Here is a 16,112-nt window from a genome sequence, read left to right on the forward strand (position 1 = left end):
GCCTGTTGTATATCTAGGTGAAGTGAGACGGAAGGAGTCTTCTATATAAACCTTTCCATCCGGTGCTTCTCCCACCTCCAAACACAACGTCCCAATGCAGCTCCCGAGCCAGAGGTTGGACAACAGCACCGCCACCGCCACTCCGCTGCCAGAGATTCCAACCAAGTCGCCTGATTGAAAAATGATTGTAGAGCAAATGTGTCCTAAAACGTCAACAATAACTACAGAAGAGGAGCAGGCTGCTGATGAGGACCCTGATGAAGCAACGCGCGGCCGTCAGTCCGGCCTTTGTGTGCAGCAGAAAGAGCAACGGCCTCCGACGCTGGCGAGCGGCGGCGGGTATAAAAGATGTCGTTTACAGCCCATCATCCCTAATATGTTGCGAGCTGTGATGTGGCTGAAGAAAGGCTCTGAAATCACAGCGAATGACTGCTGGAGTGAAGATGAAAGGCTGCGGCGCTGCGGTGGGAACGCACACAGACGCTCTTTGTTCCACCTTCCCATCGCAGTCAATGAGCCTGATGCAACTTTATAATGGATGTGCCTTTTTAGACGGAGGAGCAGAGATGTTCAATTATTTCTTTATGTTTTGTCAGAGCGCGGCCGGCTCGTGAGACCATGAAGCAGCTCTGATTGCAGAGGCCTCCTCAGAGTCATTGCTGTGTCCGGGGAACTGCTGCTTCAGACCAGCCACTTCTCCCTCCGCTCTGCTCCACACACACACACACACACACACACACACACACACACACACACACACACACACTCCCCTGCTTCTGCGTAGCTTCATAAAAGACTGTGGTAGTTGGGAGGTCCCTGACGAGCTCCTCATCGCGGTGCTTCTCGTGCACTGCCAGACCGAGTCGTCGACAATCAAACATCACACTTGCTGTTTTTCCACTTCTTGCCCCATAAAATTAGAAAGCCAACGTTTCCAAACTCTGAGTTAGTTTGCGTTGCGCGTGTTTTTGTCCTTTGACTGCTGTTGCATTTGCTGTTCTGTGCCAACAGCAAGAATGGATACGTCCATGTGGCTTGAACAACTTACAACTGGAATCATCTGAAGGTCGACGGAACAGAACTACTCGTTCAAAGTTCATTTATGGATTTCCGCAGCGTTGTTTATCCCATCTTCACCATTCCCTCTGGAAGAGTGCATATGGGCCTCCCTGTTACATGACGATCAATTGTCCATTATTGTCTTTTTGCTTCAGTAAGAAGACCAAGTTCGATCAAACATCAAGCTGTTAGCGTTAGCGTTAGCCTTCATGGATAGAAAGAAACACATTCCCAAGGCTTTGATTCTGTCGCCTCCTCTTCCTTTACACACTTGTTGTTTGTCTTTAACACAAGCAAATGAGACACACGCCCTCATCTATCTGGCAGCAGGAAGAACCCAACAGGAGGCAGATGGCGCTCACACACATCCCAGGTATTTTGTTCCGTTTGCGCCGCTTCTTTTCTCTCTGGCTGCCACGTTGGACACATTTCAGCCATGTGGGCCGGCGCTACCGTCTGCAGCGGCGCTATTATTGTCTGCCTCGCACCCGCATGAATAAATAAACGGGAGACGATTCCCGTGCTGGGCAAATAAAAGCATCTCGCAGATGTACTTACTCGGCGCGCAGGCGGAATCGGGGGAGGAGCGGAGTGTCAACATTTGCCTGCGCTCCCGGTGGCAGCGGCCGAGATTTAATTGGTTACGCAAACACGAGGTCCTCTCGGACCACCGCTGGGCTAAACAGCTGCCAGTCAGAGCAGGACAACAGGAAGGAGCTTCAATGGTAAAAAGAGGATGTGTGTGTGTGTGTGTGTGTGTGTGTGTGTGTGTGTGTGTGTGTGTGTGTGTCTCAAAGTGGGGGATAGAATAACACACTGACTGATGTGAAGATGAAGAAGCAGAGATAAAATACCAAACATCCAGGCACACGAAGCCCACGTGAGAAAGACATCACAAGGGCACACAGTACAACAGCACCCAGGGTCAAAAGGTCATGCCAGGCTCTTGACCAACCCATCCAGAAGCACACCACCTGCATCATGTGCAACAGGTAGCCGAGGGAGGCGTCAATGTCACCGCACTGCACAAGCTGCTGATGACCACTAGAGGCAGTGTAGGGAGTGTAGAGAGCAGCGAAGCCCACGGCATGCATCGCACTCACAGCCTCACAACACCTCAGCCACAAGAGAGTCGCACCATGGCTTCAACTTACAGGGAGCCGCCACGGCCGTGTCAGGGGGTGTGGCTACAGCGGAGGAAAGGCCACCTCACACGCTGGCGATTGGCCGTGTCGGGTTGCCAGGTTGGGGCGACAAGAACAAAAGACACGTGGGGATTGTTTTCTTTTGTCAGAGTTCAAAGCGAGCCTTTGTTCCGCCTGACAGATCACACAGGGTCATTATGGTTATTACTATCATATATATATATATATATATATATATATTATTGAAACTGAAGAGACATAATGGACAAGACAGAAATAACACAAGCCATCATCATTCTGCCCCTGGCTCCTGGCTGAGGATCCCAGGACGTCTTGCAGGGGAAAACCTTTGGTGGAGGTTTTTCTGTGCGCAGGGAAAACCCTGCAGGCGGGAATGCATATTTCACAGACGTGTCCTGTCCATGGTAATTGGATTTGCTTTGCATTGTTTGCTGTGAGGGCGGTGGTATAGTGAGCACGTCCACCTCCGTCCTTATTCCTGCATTAAGTTTATCTTGAAGACACAGAAGGCAGTTTGAGAGCAGCGGCTGCGGTGGGACAGAACGCCGTCTGGTCACCGTCTCGAATTCCAAACTTCAGAGCCAAATCCTCAGCGTTATAGAGTTAGAGAGAGAGGAATAAGGATGTGTGTGTGTGTGTGTGTGTGTGTGTGTGTGTGTGGGGTGGGAGGTGGGGCTTCTGAAGTTATCTACATATTGAATTTTACTCATGGAATTCAAAACAAAAAAAACCTTCAAAGTTTCTCATCATTCAAGTCGTTGGATTTAATCCTTTCTCACTGGACACATTCAGTCTAAACACTGAGTTCATATTAATATATAATAATATTAATGCATGTATGTATGCATGTATGTATGCATGTACATGTTCATGACATAAATATATTTTACTGCTTTCCATTTCTTAAATTCCACATCTGCTGCGGAAGTCAAAGTAATTCACAACTTTACTCATGCTTCTTTATGAAAAGAAGCATGAGTAAAGTCACAGTTGAATGAAAAGTTACTTTATTCGAGGTTACTCAGCCGTTCTCTCACTCTGCTGTGTTTAGTCTCCATTGATAGCATCCATCAGCCGCTCAAAGTCCAACATTTTCTCACAATTGACTTTTTTTCTGTGTAATTTGTCTTCTTTGTTTTATGCAAATACTTTGTCCTAAACCTGCACATTAAACTAAAAGTGTGCATGATTGTAATTGTGGTAAGCTGAATACACAAAGAACAGGTCTGCTTGCCTGGACCTCACCACTGCTAGTGGACACTGAGTGACCTTGAGTTCAGTTCAAGTTCAAACATGGCCTGAAATGACATCAACGTTTGATGCATGGCACTTTGTGACCGCTGTGTGAGTCACTGGGCTTTTTAATACAGCAATGACTCAGGACGCCCTGCAGCTGTGTTTCAAGTGCCACACATTTCAAATAATGTCGAAGATCAAGTTGGCACAATAATGTAACAATGCTGTGACTGTGACTTCCTGTACATGACAACCTCACATCACGAGACTTTCATTTCCATTTGCCCATTTTCCCAAGAATTGCCCTACAGATGGGCGGAGTCTATAAACCAGAGGCTTGCCTTTGCTCTACTTTTTCTCTTTTCTCTCATTGCTTTTGGTTTTGGTCTGCTGGGTTTCCTAAAGTCAAAAGGAAAAAAACAGAGATGTAATGACGGACGAAGGGAAGACAGAAACGGGCTCGCAGCGTTCTGGAGACGTCTGTGGACCTGAGAGGCAACAACGCAAACGCTCATAAGAGGAAGCGACAGAGTGTTTCTGTGCAGAACGGCTCGGCGACATGAAGGAGCGTCACAATGTGTTTAGTAGCATCATTGCAGAGCGTCCACTCTCATTGACAGTCCTGGTCAGGCCCCTCCTCCTCTCACTCCCTTCAATCAGCAGGACGCACTTCCATTCAAATGCTATCAGACGAGCGATGAAAGGAGCATCTGTCATTTGTATTACACGCCACCTTTCATTGACGGCTTGAGACGGGTCCACTCCAGCACAAACAAATAGTATTACGCCGCTGCGAGCTTCAGTTATTGTGCTGAGTCGTGGCCAAGACAGTTTGGTGAAGGGAGGAGGCGTCCACATTATTTTCACCCTGGCAGCTGCACTCGGTAACAGACGGCTGGGATTGGTTGGAAGGATGCTGCCACTTCAAATGAAGCATCTTTGTATTATTTGGCCTTGCAGCTCCAAGCGTCGAAAAGCTTGGAGCGCTTCTGGTCTGTAAGCACACTTTGGTTTTTTTCTGCCTTGTCCAGCGTAAGACGATCTTGGCACGCTGCACTGCCATTGGTTGAGTGGATCTCATCGAGTCACTGCAGGACAGTCATGGTGTCGGTAGGTCAAACATTACTTATGGACTGTAAGCACCCTGACACACAGAGAGGTGTAATCTGTGGAACCCGAGCCGATCTCAATCATCTGTCCAGCAGTGAGAAACATGAGCTGCGGTGTTTGCACTCTGTTCACTGTGGGAGTCCGTCTGCATCAGCTGCAGTCTGCTGCTCTCACCTGTTGGCCGCTTACGAACAAAATACAACTTGAAGTTCAGATTCACCAGCGTGACATTCTGAACCTTTTCTTTGTAAAAATTTGAATTTCGGTGAAAATGGGAGGCTTCCTGTCTGAAGTGAACTCCAGCGTGGAGCTGGTGTGTGGTGGGGGCGGGGCCGTACCTGGGCGTGGCCAGCGGGGAGTCAGTAAGGTCGGTTGGCATCCTTTGGCCGCTTTAGCTGCACCTTCAGCCTCTTCATTCCGATCTGGAAGCCGTTCATGGCCTGGATGGCGGCTTGAGCGCTGGACGGGTTATCAAAACTCACAAAACCTGAGACACAGAAAGACAGAAGAGAAGAGAGATGAAGGAGGCGAGGAGGGGAAGAATTGGGAGAGATGACAGAGGGAGAGGTGAAGGAAGAAGGAGTAGCAGAGAGAGCAGATGAGAGGAAAAACAAAGGGAAGAGGGAAGTCTTTATATCACTCCACAATGACACAACAATAGCGCTTTGTTTTCTCCTTTCAACAGATTAATTAAAAGCCTTTGACTTGAAAAAGATGACATAAAATAGCACAAAGGCTAATATGGAGATATTAAAAAGCAAACCAAGAGGAGCTATTAGAGGCTGTGACTTGAACTCCAACAGAGAACAAAAAAGGGAAAAACAGAGGGAATAAAAGGTGTTGAAAGATGAGAGCAGAGCTGCTGGAGTCTGGCATCACGTTTGGAGTTTTCATTATTATTCATTTAAGACCAAACTGGAGCCTGGAAACCTTGGAAGGCGGAGGAGGAAAAGAAAAAGGAATTAGAAGATAGTTTAATTTTCCACATGTGGCACACGTGCAGCTGAGGAGGTGTCAGAGGAAGGCAGGTGGAGATGAGGCTCAGGGGTGCGGAGCTGTAGCAGGACTTCCCTCAGTAATGGGCCTCCGTGTCAGAATGATCCCACCGCAGCAGCAGCAGCAGCAGCAGCAGCAGCAGCAACAGCAGCAGCAGCAACAGTAACAACAGCAGCAGCAGCAGCAGCAGCAGCAGCAACAGCAGCAGCAGCAACAGTAACAACAGCAGCAGCAGAGCAGCAGCAGCAGCAGCAACAGCAGCAACAGCAGCAGCAGCAGCAGCAGCAGCAACAGTAACAGCAGCAGCAGCAGAGCAGCAGCAGCAGCAGCAGCAGCAGCAGCAGCAGCAGCAGCAACAGCAGCAGCTGAACTGCTCTGCTCTCACCTCACTGATGGAAGGACGGAATTTTCCGCCTGCCAGCTGATTTGATGACGGCGCTCTGGGGCCAATTTAATTTATTTTTTTTATTTTTTTTGGGGGGGGGGTGCAGTGGGAGGAAGTGCAGGCTTTTGTCAGCACGGTGCTGAGATAAGACTGCTGCTGCAAAGCCCATAGGTGTGATGAGTGATGTGTGTTGTGCTCTGTCCATCAATGCAGCCCCCCGCCCCCCCACCCCCCGCCCCCAAACACCACCAACAACAACAACAACACCACCTGGTCCGTTCTTGACTCACCAAAACATTTGCTCTGATTGGTCGCTCGGTCCACAAAGACTTTGGCAGAGATGACGTTGCCGAACGGCAGGAACATTTGCATGAGCTCGGCGTCTCCAAACTCCTGGGGGAGGTGATAGATGAAGAGGTTGCAACCTTCTGGCCCTGCCAGGAGAGGAGGAGAGGAGGAGGGGAGGAGAGGAGGAGAGGAGGAGGGGGTGAGAGGAGGAGAGGAGGAGGGGAGGAGAGGAGGAGGAGAGGAGGGGAGTAGGAGGGGAGGGGAGGAGGAGAGGAGAGGAGGAGGAGGGGAGGAGGGGAGGAGGGGAGGAGCGGAGGAGGGAGGAGAGGAGGAGAGGAGGGGAGCAGAGGAGGAGGAGAGGGGGAGGGGAGGAGGGGAGGAGGAGAGGAGGAGGGGAGAGGAGCAGAGGAGAGGAGGAGGGGAGGAGGAGGGGAGGAGAGGAGGAGAGGAGAGGAGGAGCGGAGGTGAGAAGGAGGGGAGGAGAGGAGGAGAGGAGGGGAGGAGTAGGGGAGCAGAGGAGAGGAGGAGAGGAGAGGAGGAGCAGAGGTGAGAAGGAGGGGAGGAGGGGAGGAGGGGAGGAGAGGAGGAGAGGAGAGGAGGGGAGCAGAGGAGGAGAGGAGAGGAGGGGAGCAGAGGAGAGGAGGAGAGGAGGGGAGGAGGAGAGGAGAGGAGGGGAGCAGAGGAGGAGAGGAGAGGAGGGGAGCAGAGGAGAGGAGGAGAGGAGGGGAGGAGGAGAGGAGAGAAGGAGGGGAGGAGAGGAGGGGAGGAGGGGAGGAGGAGGGGAGCAGAGGAGGAGGAGAGGAGGAGAGGAGGAGAGGAGGAGAGGAGGAGGGGAGGAGAGGAGGAGAGGAGGAGAGTAGGGGAGGAGGGGAGGAGGGGAGGAGAGCACAGCAGGTGGTGAGGTGGACCTCAGGGGGAAACATCTCAGTGGGAACAGTGTGAAGGTCACTGCAGAGTAACAGCCAGTGGCAGAAGTAAAGACTCTGTGAGAGCTGCAGCAGGTGAGAGGAGAAGACTGCAGACTGGACCTGAGGTGTCTCCTGCTCTGCTCTCAGTGCTTCAGTCACATTTCAGCAACTCCAGCAGCTTAAAGTCAGTGTTGGATTTGGTGGAAGGGTTGGTGATGAAAACCAGCGAGGAAACAAGGAACCAGCAGCAAGAAGAGACAAAAAGAGAGAGAGAGAGGGAGAGAGAGAGAGAGAGAGAGAGAGGGAGGGAGAGAGAGAGAGGAGGCGGAGGAGAAGAAGAGGAAGGAGGCAGAGCAGCAGCAGCAGCCGTCTGTGTCTCAATTACTACCTGACACCCAGCACCCCCCCCTTCCCCACCTCCATCCACACTCATCACAATCACCTGGGGGGTCGGGGGTGATGGACTCAAGTGTCTCATTGGTCAGTGTGACCGGACCCAGAGTGGCTGCTGCTGCTGCTGCTGCTGCTGCTCTGGATGTCAGAGGACCCACACCTCCACCACTCACACACCAGTGGACCAGTGGAGCAGTGTACCAGTGGAGCAGTGTACCAGTGGAGCAGTGGACCAGTGGAGCAGTGGACCAGTGGAGCAGTGGACCAGTGGAGCAGTGTGCTCTGCCTGGACCAGGTCTGCTGAGGTCTGCTGAGGTCTGCTGAGGTTGAGGTGTCTCCTGTTCAGAGGCCGGGCTGCAGGCTGTGGCTGAGCACTGAGGGATGCTGGGAAGGCAGCCAGCGCAGCCACTGGCTCCACCAACAATAGCTGTGTGTGTCTGTGTGCGTCTGAGTGTGCGTGCGTGGCCACAGTTGTGTGACTCCAGAAGGACTGAGCAGAGGAAGCAGCGCTGCAGACACGGTGGAGACTAAATGGCAGCCTGGTGTGAAGTGAAGTGAAGTGAAGTTTGTCTTTGGCTTCGCTTGACCCTCACAGCTCGCCGTCATCGTCCCTGACGTGCAGCCAAACCACGTGTCAATCTAACACAACACAACACAACACAACACAACTTTTCCTGCAGGCCTTCTTGGAAGCGCTGAATTTCAGAGTTGCTGCTGTGAATATTCATGCACTCTGCGCTGTCTGCTGCAATCATAGAGATGAATAATTGAGACGTACAAGTGCGTGTCAGAAGAAGTGATTTACCGTCACAGTATATCCTCTGCTTTCTGTGATACTGTGGGCTAAGAAAGAACACTAGCCCAGGAATGGTAATAAATGATTATGCATGCGGCTAATTAATGTGATGAATATTCATAAGCACTTAAACACATTGTAATGGACTGATTAAGCAGTCCAACGCTGCGAGTTTGAATTAGTGCATTTCTGAATAATGACAGAGTAACTTTCCATCTCACTGCTGATGTTCCTCTCTTTAAATGGGGGAGCCCCCCCAACCCCACCCCCACTCCCACCCCCCGCTAACTCAAAGCAGCACAGCTGCATTAGAATGGAACACTGCAATTATCACCTTTTATCTTGGGTGGGCGCTCGCTGGCCCGCTGGCTCTTACCTTCCCTCTGCTGCTGCGGAATGATGGTCGGTTGCTGGGGGAACGCTTGGCTGATTGGCGCATAGGCGGCGGGGTAGGCTGCTGTGGCAACACGAAGACAGAAGGAAGGAAGCGAGGTCAGCAGCAGCACAGTGGTGTTTCCTTGCCACGTCTCCGTTTCCATATCGAACTCAATACACAAAGACTGAAAGAATGAGAAGCAGAAAGCATGGTGGCATGATTTGCACTATTGGTGGCAGGAGTGAGGCAGGAGTGAGGCAGGAGTGAAGGAGTGAGGCAGGAGTGAGGCAGGAGTGAGGCAGGAGTGAGGCAAGAGTGAGACAGGAGTGAGGCAAGAGTGAGGCAGGAGTGAGTCAAGAGTGAGGCAGGAGTGAGGCAGGAGTGAGGCAGGAGTGAGTCAAGAGTGAGTCAAGAGTGAGGCAGGAGTGAGGCAAGAGTGAGGCAGGAGTGAGTCAAGAGTGAGGCAGGAGTGAGTCAAGAGTGAGGCAGGAGTGAGGCAGGAGTGAGTCAAGAGTGAGTCAAGAGTGAGGCAGGAGTGAGGCAAGAGTGAGGCAGGAGTGAGTCAAGAGTGAGGCAGGAGTGGCAGCTCGCACTCGCTCACTCCCTGCATCACTGACGCCGGAGTAGCAGAGTGTGTAGCGCCGCTCCGACTCAGCAGGGGACAAAAAGGAAGCAAGAGAAAAACTTTCAGCGTGTTAATGAGCGCTGAGGTCTGTGTTGTCTCTTCACAACCGCAGCTCTGTGTGTGAGTGTGTGTGTGTGTGTGTGTGTGTGTGTGTGTGTGTGTGTTTGTACGTAGGTGTACAATCAAGTCAAGTGAAAATCCCTTTGCAATCCTGATGCAAAGCAGCCGTAATCCAGGAGGAAATTGGCCGGCCTGGCTTTCACCTGTCAGTGTGTGGAGCGCTGTGTGCCAAACACAATGGGTGAGGGGTGGGGGGGGCGGGGGGGGTGTCTGGGGGGTGTCTGGGGGCAGGGACAGATGGAGGGAAGTGAGAGAGAGCAGAGGAGGAGTAGGAGGAGCAGGAGGAGCAGGAGAGACGGATCACCTGCGTAGTGCTGGACGCCAGCGTAAGCCTGCTGGAGAGGGTCGCTGACCGTCGGACTCTGTGCTGTAGGGAGACCCGGGGGGGGGGTAGAAAGAGATACAGTGAGGGCGGTCAAGACAGGCGGTGGTGTGAGGTGTGAGAGAGTCTGCAGCAGCAGCAGCAGCAGCAGCAGCAGCAGCAGCAGGAATATCAGCCTCCTGGCTCCTGCTGCTGCTCCACACACCCACACATTCCATGTTTGCATGAAATATTAACAACATGCCAAACAAACCACTTTGTAGTTCATTACAGTCACGGCTGCTTCTTGCATAATGCAAAAACAGGGAGACGGGGGGGGGGGGGGGGGGGGGGGGTTGCAGTGCGTCTGGCAATTCTGCAGAGATCAGCAGCGTTAAGGAGCCAAAGACCAATCAAATGAAGCCTAATGGACTGATGGATGAAGTGAAGGATTCATCGTGATTCTGGGCCGGCCTGCTGGGAAATCCACAGAATAGAAGCTGCTCTGATTGACCCTCCACTTTTATAGCCCTCAGTTTGCATCAGAGACGAGACGAGACGAGAAGAGACGACGCAATGATCAGAAGTGTAAAGAATCCCAGAGAACAAAGGATGTAGTTTGGACTGATTTCAACAACAGTCTCATCACGTCTCAATCAGTGACATCACCGTTGTTGCACCAACAAACTGCATCCATGGTAAAACTGAGCCGCCGCGTCACACAGAGAGAAACACAAGAACAATGTCAAAAGAAAAGCTTTTATTTGTGTTTGGTTGTTTCCCAGTGAAGACTCACGTGTTCAAAATTCAAATCAAAACACTTTCCATGGAGGTTAACTGTGGAGAGTCAGAGGTTAATCTGGACTTTAACTATAATTGTTTGACAGTCACAGGAATAACTTGGTTCTTGAGCTGTAGTTCTGAATGGTGCTGCAGTCTTCTGGAAGCACTGCCACACACAGTAGCCAATAAACAAACCCAACACATTTTACACAACGTGAAACACAACTGTGAAATTTGCAACATGTGTGTTTGTTCCACCTGCACTTTGCCTGAAGTGACACCTGCAGAAGCTCACCTGGGTAAGGGTGAATGCCGTTGGTGTAGATGGGCTCAGCTGTGGGCTGTCCATTGCTTTGAGGGGGGAGGGCACTGAAGCCGTTGACCCCCATGGGGGCGGCGATGCTGGGCACCGCCGTGGCAGAGATGCCTGGGGGGGTGCTGGTGCCTGCAGAAACACCACAGGCAGCAAAGGTCACGACGGAGACGGCAGGACTGTGCTTTCCGTGATGAACACTCCAGGAAATGGAAATGGAGTCAGCAGAGAAATTTATTTTAGAACTCCCTCTCTCTCAGGCGTAATGGGCCCTCGTGAGCACAAATACACACACTCTGACCCCGCGTGAAGCATTCTCAGTTTCAAAGTGGGGCCTATTTTGTCCCAAGCAGAGGAGCGGTTGGGTCAGCACACTGAAGTGGGCCGTGAGTACGCTACAGGAGCAACAGCTCTCATCCATCACTTTAATAGAGCCTAATAAAGAGATGACTCCTCACATATATTTGTAGAATGTTGGTATGTTGGGCAGCGTGTTGGACACGAAGCTGGGCTGGGCCGTGTTGGGCTCGTGGGTTCTGATTACTTCTATAATCCAGGTGAAGGGAATTGAAGTCATGTAGGATTGCGTTTGATAGCGTGTGTATGTAGACTTGTGGATTAGCAGCGCCGAGTGCATCGCCGAGCCACTTTATCCAATCTACTGGCAGTGACCCACCTTCAGGCAGTGCTGCCTGCTTAGTGTCAACATGTCAACGTTTCCCGGTGACAGCGGTCCCAACCGGCCAGGGATTATCTCCCGCAAATCTTTGCTCTCATGTTGCAGCGGCCAAGGACTCTGCATTAAAGTCACCCAACTGGCTGCACTTCAAGAGGAACGCAGAGGGTCAGAGAGGCCCACAGTGAAGACACGTAGCAAGAAATCATAATGAGAGAGAAGGACGATGGCGAGGTTCCTTTGTGGAAATATTCTATTTCTATTTCCATTGGAACATTCCAAAACCATGACATACTTAAACTGTCCAGATCCTCTCCAAAAAACCCCTCAAACCTTGAGGTATTCTCAAGCCAGTGTTCCTCACCACCGTGACCCTGAATAGGAATAAGCGGCTATAGAAGATGAATGAATGAATGAATGAATGTTCCTCACCATTACAGTTTACAAAATAAAACAATTCCTTTTTTACTCGCGTACGAGATTGACCACTGTGTGCCCCTTCATCGCTTGTCTGTGTGTGTGTTGTCTGTTTCATCTCTCGCGCACTCTTATTCTGGATACTGACAAATGTAACGTACAAAAACACAATCGCATTTGTCAATTGTGGTATTTTACTTCAAAAAAATGCTTTTATTTTGAAAAAAAAGTGAATTGATTCGGATCACTCACAGGTCGCGCATAAAACAGACCAGACGATGTATATATATATATATATATATATATATATATATATATATATATATACATATATATATAAATATGTATATATAATGTATTGCAAATGTGCAAATTTGACTAGGCTTCCCAACTGCTATTAAAAATTCCTTAATAACATAATATAGAAACAATGTGGTGGCTGACACGTGAGTGGCTCATTTCAAAAAGACACAAACGTATCCTGCTCGTCCTTCAGCGGTTGCTTCGCCAACTTCCAGCAGACAACGTTTGAAACGTGTCCCTTGGAGCGCAAACCCAACAAAGAGACGTTCGAGAGTCGAGAGCTGAAGACTTTTTCAATGTTACTGCACGGCTGGGAATGACATTATGTCCAAGAAGGAAAACCCATCCATGATAATGTTTACAACACACTCGGTGAGTCGGACCCGTGCTGTGAATGTGGGCTGAGACGTCTGCGGCCCCCACCTGAGGACGGCGTCATGGGCGTGGCCACCAGCCCGTTGACGTTGAACGCTGCCATCTGCTGCATCTGTGCAGCGGCGATGGCAGCCATGGGGTTCAGGTAGGAGCCCTGTGTCGCCGCCATCAGCGCCGCCTGCTGTTGCATCATTTGCTGTTGGGCGGGGGTGGAGGAGGAGGGGGGGGTAGGGGGGGGGTCCCAGAAGAAAGAAAGAGAAGAAAGAAAAAAAGAGGGAGAGTAAATTTGAATGGTGGCAGCAGTTAACAGTGTTGACTCCAACATCTCTGGTTTCTGAGGTCGGCAGTGACTTCTGCCACCCCCCCGCCCTCCAACCATGACCAGTGGCGTCTGGGTTTGCTGCTGCTGCTGCTGCTGCTGCTGCTGCTGCTGCTGCTGCTGCCCGGCTGTCATTCTGCTGACAAGCAGCACGTCAAGCGGACGAGTGCGCCTGCCGTGCACCCGCCCGTCTATATAAAGACTACATGGCAGGGATGAAGGGGTAAAGGTGGGGTCGGGGCTGGGGGTGGTGAGAGGTGGGGGGGCGGTGCTTCTTCTCACCTGTCAGGGCGAGTTGTTAACTCGGTGTGTGAGTGCAAAGTCTGGCGCGCTTCTTGGCCGCGCTGCCACTTTCATGTGTAGATATGAGCGGTGCTGAGATGCGAGGCCTCGCAGTGACGTGTGGCTGCGGCTCAGCGCTCGCAGTAATGAGCTGCACCTTCTTTTTCTTTTTTTCACTCATATGTGAGAGTGCATGATAAGAGGAGAAGACAGAGCCGTGTGTGTGTCAGCCAGCAGACGGAAACTCAGTCAGAAATAGAAACTGCTGCTAACTATTGGGAAGAGCGGCCCTCCCACAGGTGATGGGAAGCACACACACACACACACACACACACACACACACACACACACACACACACACACACAGGAAAAGAAAATGAAATCAAATAAAAATGTAAACCTTTACGTTGAGATCACATTAAACTGTTTGGAATGAGAACTTCCAGTGCAGGGAGACAAAGTGAGTTGGAATCCTGAAAGACAACATTTGGTTTTCAGTGTGGATGGTTGATGATGGTTGAATAGCTCACCGTCTCCTCCCCCGCCGGGCTGAGACTTACAGCATGAGAGTAGGCGCCGTAGGCCCCGAACTGGACGGTCATGGGACTGAAGATGCCGAGCTGGCCGGCCATCTGGTGCATCCTCCGCAGAGTTCGCTCCTTGTCCGTGTCTGCAAACTTGACCACCAGGCTGGACGAGGCCCCCTGCAGGCAACCAGTTGCAAGGTTAGTGGTGGGGGAGGAGTTATAGTGGTAGAGTGTCCGCCCTGAGACTGGTGGGTTAGGGTTAGGGTTAGGGTTGGATTCCCAGCAGGGTCAGACCAAAGACTATACAATGGTCCCCATTGCCTCCCTGCTTGGCCTCAGTATTCAGGGTTGGAACCGGGGGTTTGATCACCTGATGGCGCTGCTGCCCAGCGCTAGCGCACCCTCAGGGCATGAAGGTCAAATCCTTTGATGTGACATCACTGGGACCTTCACTTGAGTTTGTAGCGGTGCTTCCAGTCACCTACTGCTTCAGCTGAACCACATTTAGTCTTAGTTTAGTCGGTTGACTTTATTGAGAACGTGTGAAAAAGAATAAATGCGGGAACATTCAGAAAACAAAACATACATCAGAATGAGTTCAAGTTCATCATTTAAAGGTTCCATGTTCAAAAAGGAGCGGGAAAAAGTTTTCTGTGCCGTCCCCCTTTTCCTTGAACTCATATTGCAGTGTAGATAACTGATATTATAACATGAAGGATAATATATACAGGTGGACAGGAAGGTATAAGAATACATACGTGAACACATGCATACGTGTACAGTAGGGTAGACCTAAACCTAAGCCATCCCCTTCCTGTGTCGATGGTTCACATGTCAATCAAACGACACACAATAACACACCATAACACACCATAACACACCATAACACACAATAACACACCATAACACACCATAACACACAATAACACACAATAACACACAATAACACACAATAACACACAGTAACACACAGTAACACACAGTAACACATTCAATGTTCAAACTACATCAAAATAAAAAAAATCCCCTGATTCCTTTACACGATATTGGTGTTTTGCATAGCACACAGTGTTTGACCGTTTGACCGAGGTGTAACCCCCCCGCCCCCCCCACCAGGTCGTTGTGGTGAGCTACAGTAAATGATGGGATGTAAGCCTCGTCATCTTTACCAACACGTGTTGATGTGAATGACAGTAAGCAAGTCAAGCAGGCGCTCGTCTCTCAGGGGCTTCAACATTATGGTCAACAACTGTTGCTTCCAGACGTCGACCAGGAAGTTCATCCACTCCGAGTCCCAATGCTTGCTGTTCCATGTGCGTTTGGACACACAGGGTTGCAGAAGGGGACGGAGGTTCGCTGCCAGACTGAGGAAGGTTTGATTCTTTCACCGTGTGCATTTCTGCTGCTGTGATTTAGAAGCAAAGTTTCATTCTGCTGTCAGGAGAAGATTTCAGACTTTCAACCAAGTCTCTCTTCTCATGTGACAACCTCCACGCTGACCCAGTTTTTGCTCCTCGGCTGATTGACACACCTGCTGCCAGTCTGCAATCCACACACCTGTAGCTCCTCCCCTTCAATCAGCTCCAGCTCTCTTTAGCTCCAACTCTGCACTCGTCGCACTCTTTGCCAGGTCGTCTTCTGGCTGGACCTGACCCAGTTTGTTCTCGGACCTGCCCGCCTTGGACCTTTGATCACCTGGTTCTGACTCCTTCTGCCATCGATCCGTCGCCGGAGTTCTGATCCTTCTCCCGACCCAGACTTCGTCCCTGCCTGGTCCCTGGTTCTGACTGTGGTGAGTGGCATCTGCGACCAAGCGTAGTGTTCTGCTGCTGCTTCGCTACTGGGTCCCGGCCCGTCTGCGTCTATTTATTGTCTTGCTATACTTCATGTCTGTAAGTAGAAACAGTCGTGAGTGTTGTTGCTGAGGCCAGGAGGCCGACTGGTTGTGCAGCCCAGGCCTGAAGTCATTCAGTAGAATATCGACTCCTCTTTGCTGTTGTGGACTGTCTCACTCCATCGTGTACACTGGAAATGAAGTGTGATCCTAAGCAGCTCCCACTGGAGCCCCAGTCCCCCACTGGAGAGGCTTGGCTGAATACAGTACCGGCTAATTAGCTCTGACAAAGGCTTGTGGTGTGCAGAGGGCGCTGTATTGACTAATGGCTCTGCCTTATGGCAGATACGCTCCGGTATTGATGTCTGGGACCACTGAGTTTGCATCCAGTCAAATGGTTTGAGAGACAGAGTCCAGAGTCACTTCCTCAAGTGATGTCCAGGCAAGTTGAGAGGAGGTGGGGGGGGCGAAGGGGGGGGTCTCTGTGTGAGTGTGGGACAGACAGAGGGCGCTACTAATTATTT

General features: G+C 50.9%; 1 protein-coding gene across 1 annotated transcript in view; it reads right to left on the reverse strand.

Annotated features, from left to right (window-relative positions):
* The window catches only part of LOC142882282 (CUGBP Elav-like family member 3-B), a gene marked incomplete at its 5' end in the record, with an annotated part of 14,646 nt that extends 715 nt beyond the window's left edge, over positions 1 to 13,931 (reverse strand). Inside the window, 7 exons of the mRNA XM_076016949.1 lie at positions 4,910 to 5,058; positions 6,243 to 6,386; positions 8,714 to 8,794; positions 9,763 to 9,825; positions 10,838 to 10,987; positions 12,675 to 12,822; positions 13,758 to 13,931. Of these exons, the coding sequence (XP_075873064.1) occupies positions 4,931 to 5,058; positions 6,243 to 6,386; positions 8,714 to 8,794; positions 9,763 to 9,825; positions 10,838 to 10,987; positions 12,675 to 12,822; positions 13,758 to 13,931 (888 nt within the window). The remainder of the gene's footprint in view (positions 1 to 4,909; positions 5,059 to 6,242; positions 6,387 to 8,713; positions 8,795 to 9,762; positions 9,826 to 10,837; positions 10,988 to 12,674; positions 12,823 to 13,757) is intronic.
* Positions 13,932 to 16,112: the final 2,181 nt, after the last annotated feature.

The sequence above is a fragment of the Nelusetta ayraudi genome, unplaced genomic scaffold (genome assembly GCF_046127955.1).
Source record: "Nelusetta ayraudi isolate G7.1 ecotype Tasmania unplaced genomic scaffold, CSIRO-AGI_Nayr_v1 ptg000246l, whole genome shotgun sequence".
NCBI classification, from domain to species: domain Eukaryota; kingdom Metazoa; phylum Chordata; class Actinopteri; order Tetraodontiformes; family Monacanthidae; genus Nelusetta; species Nelusetta ayraudi.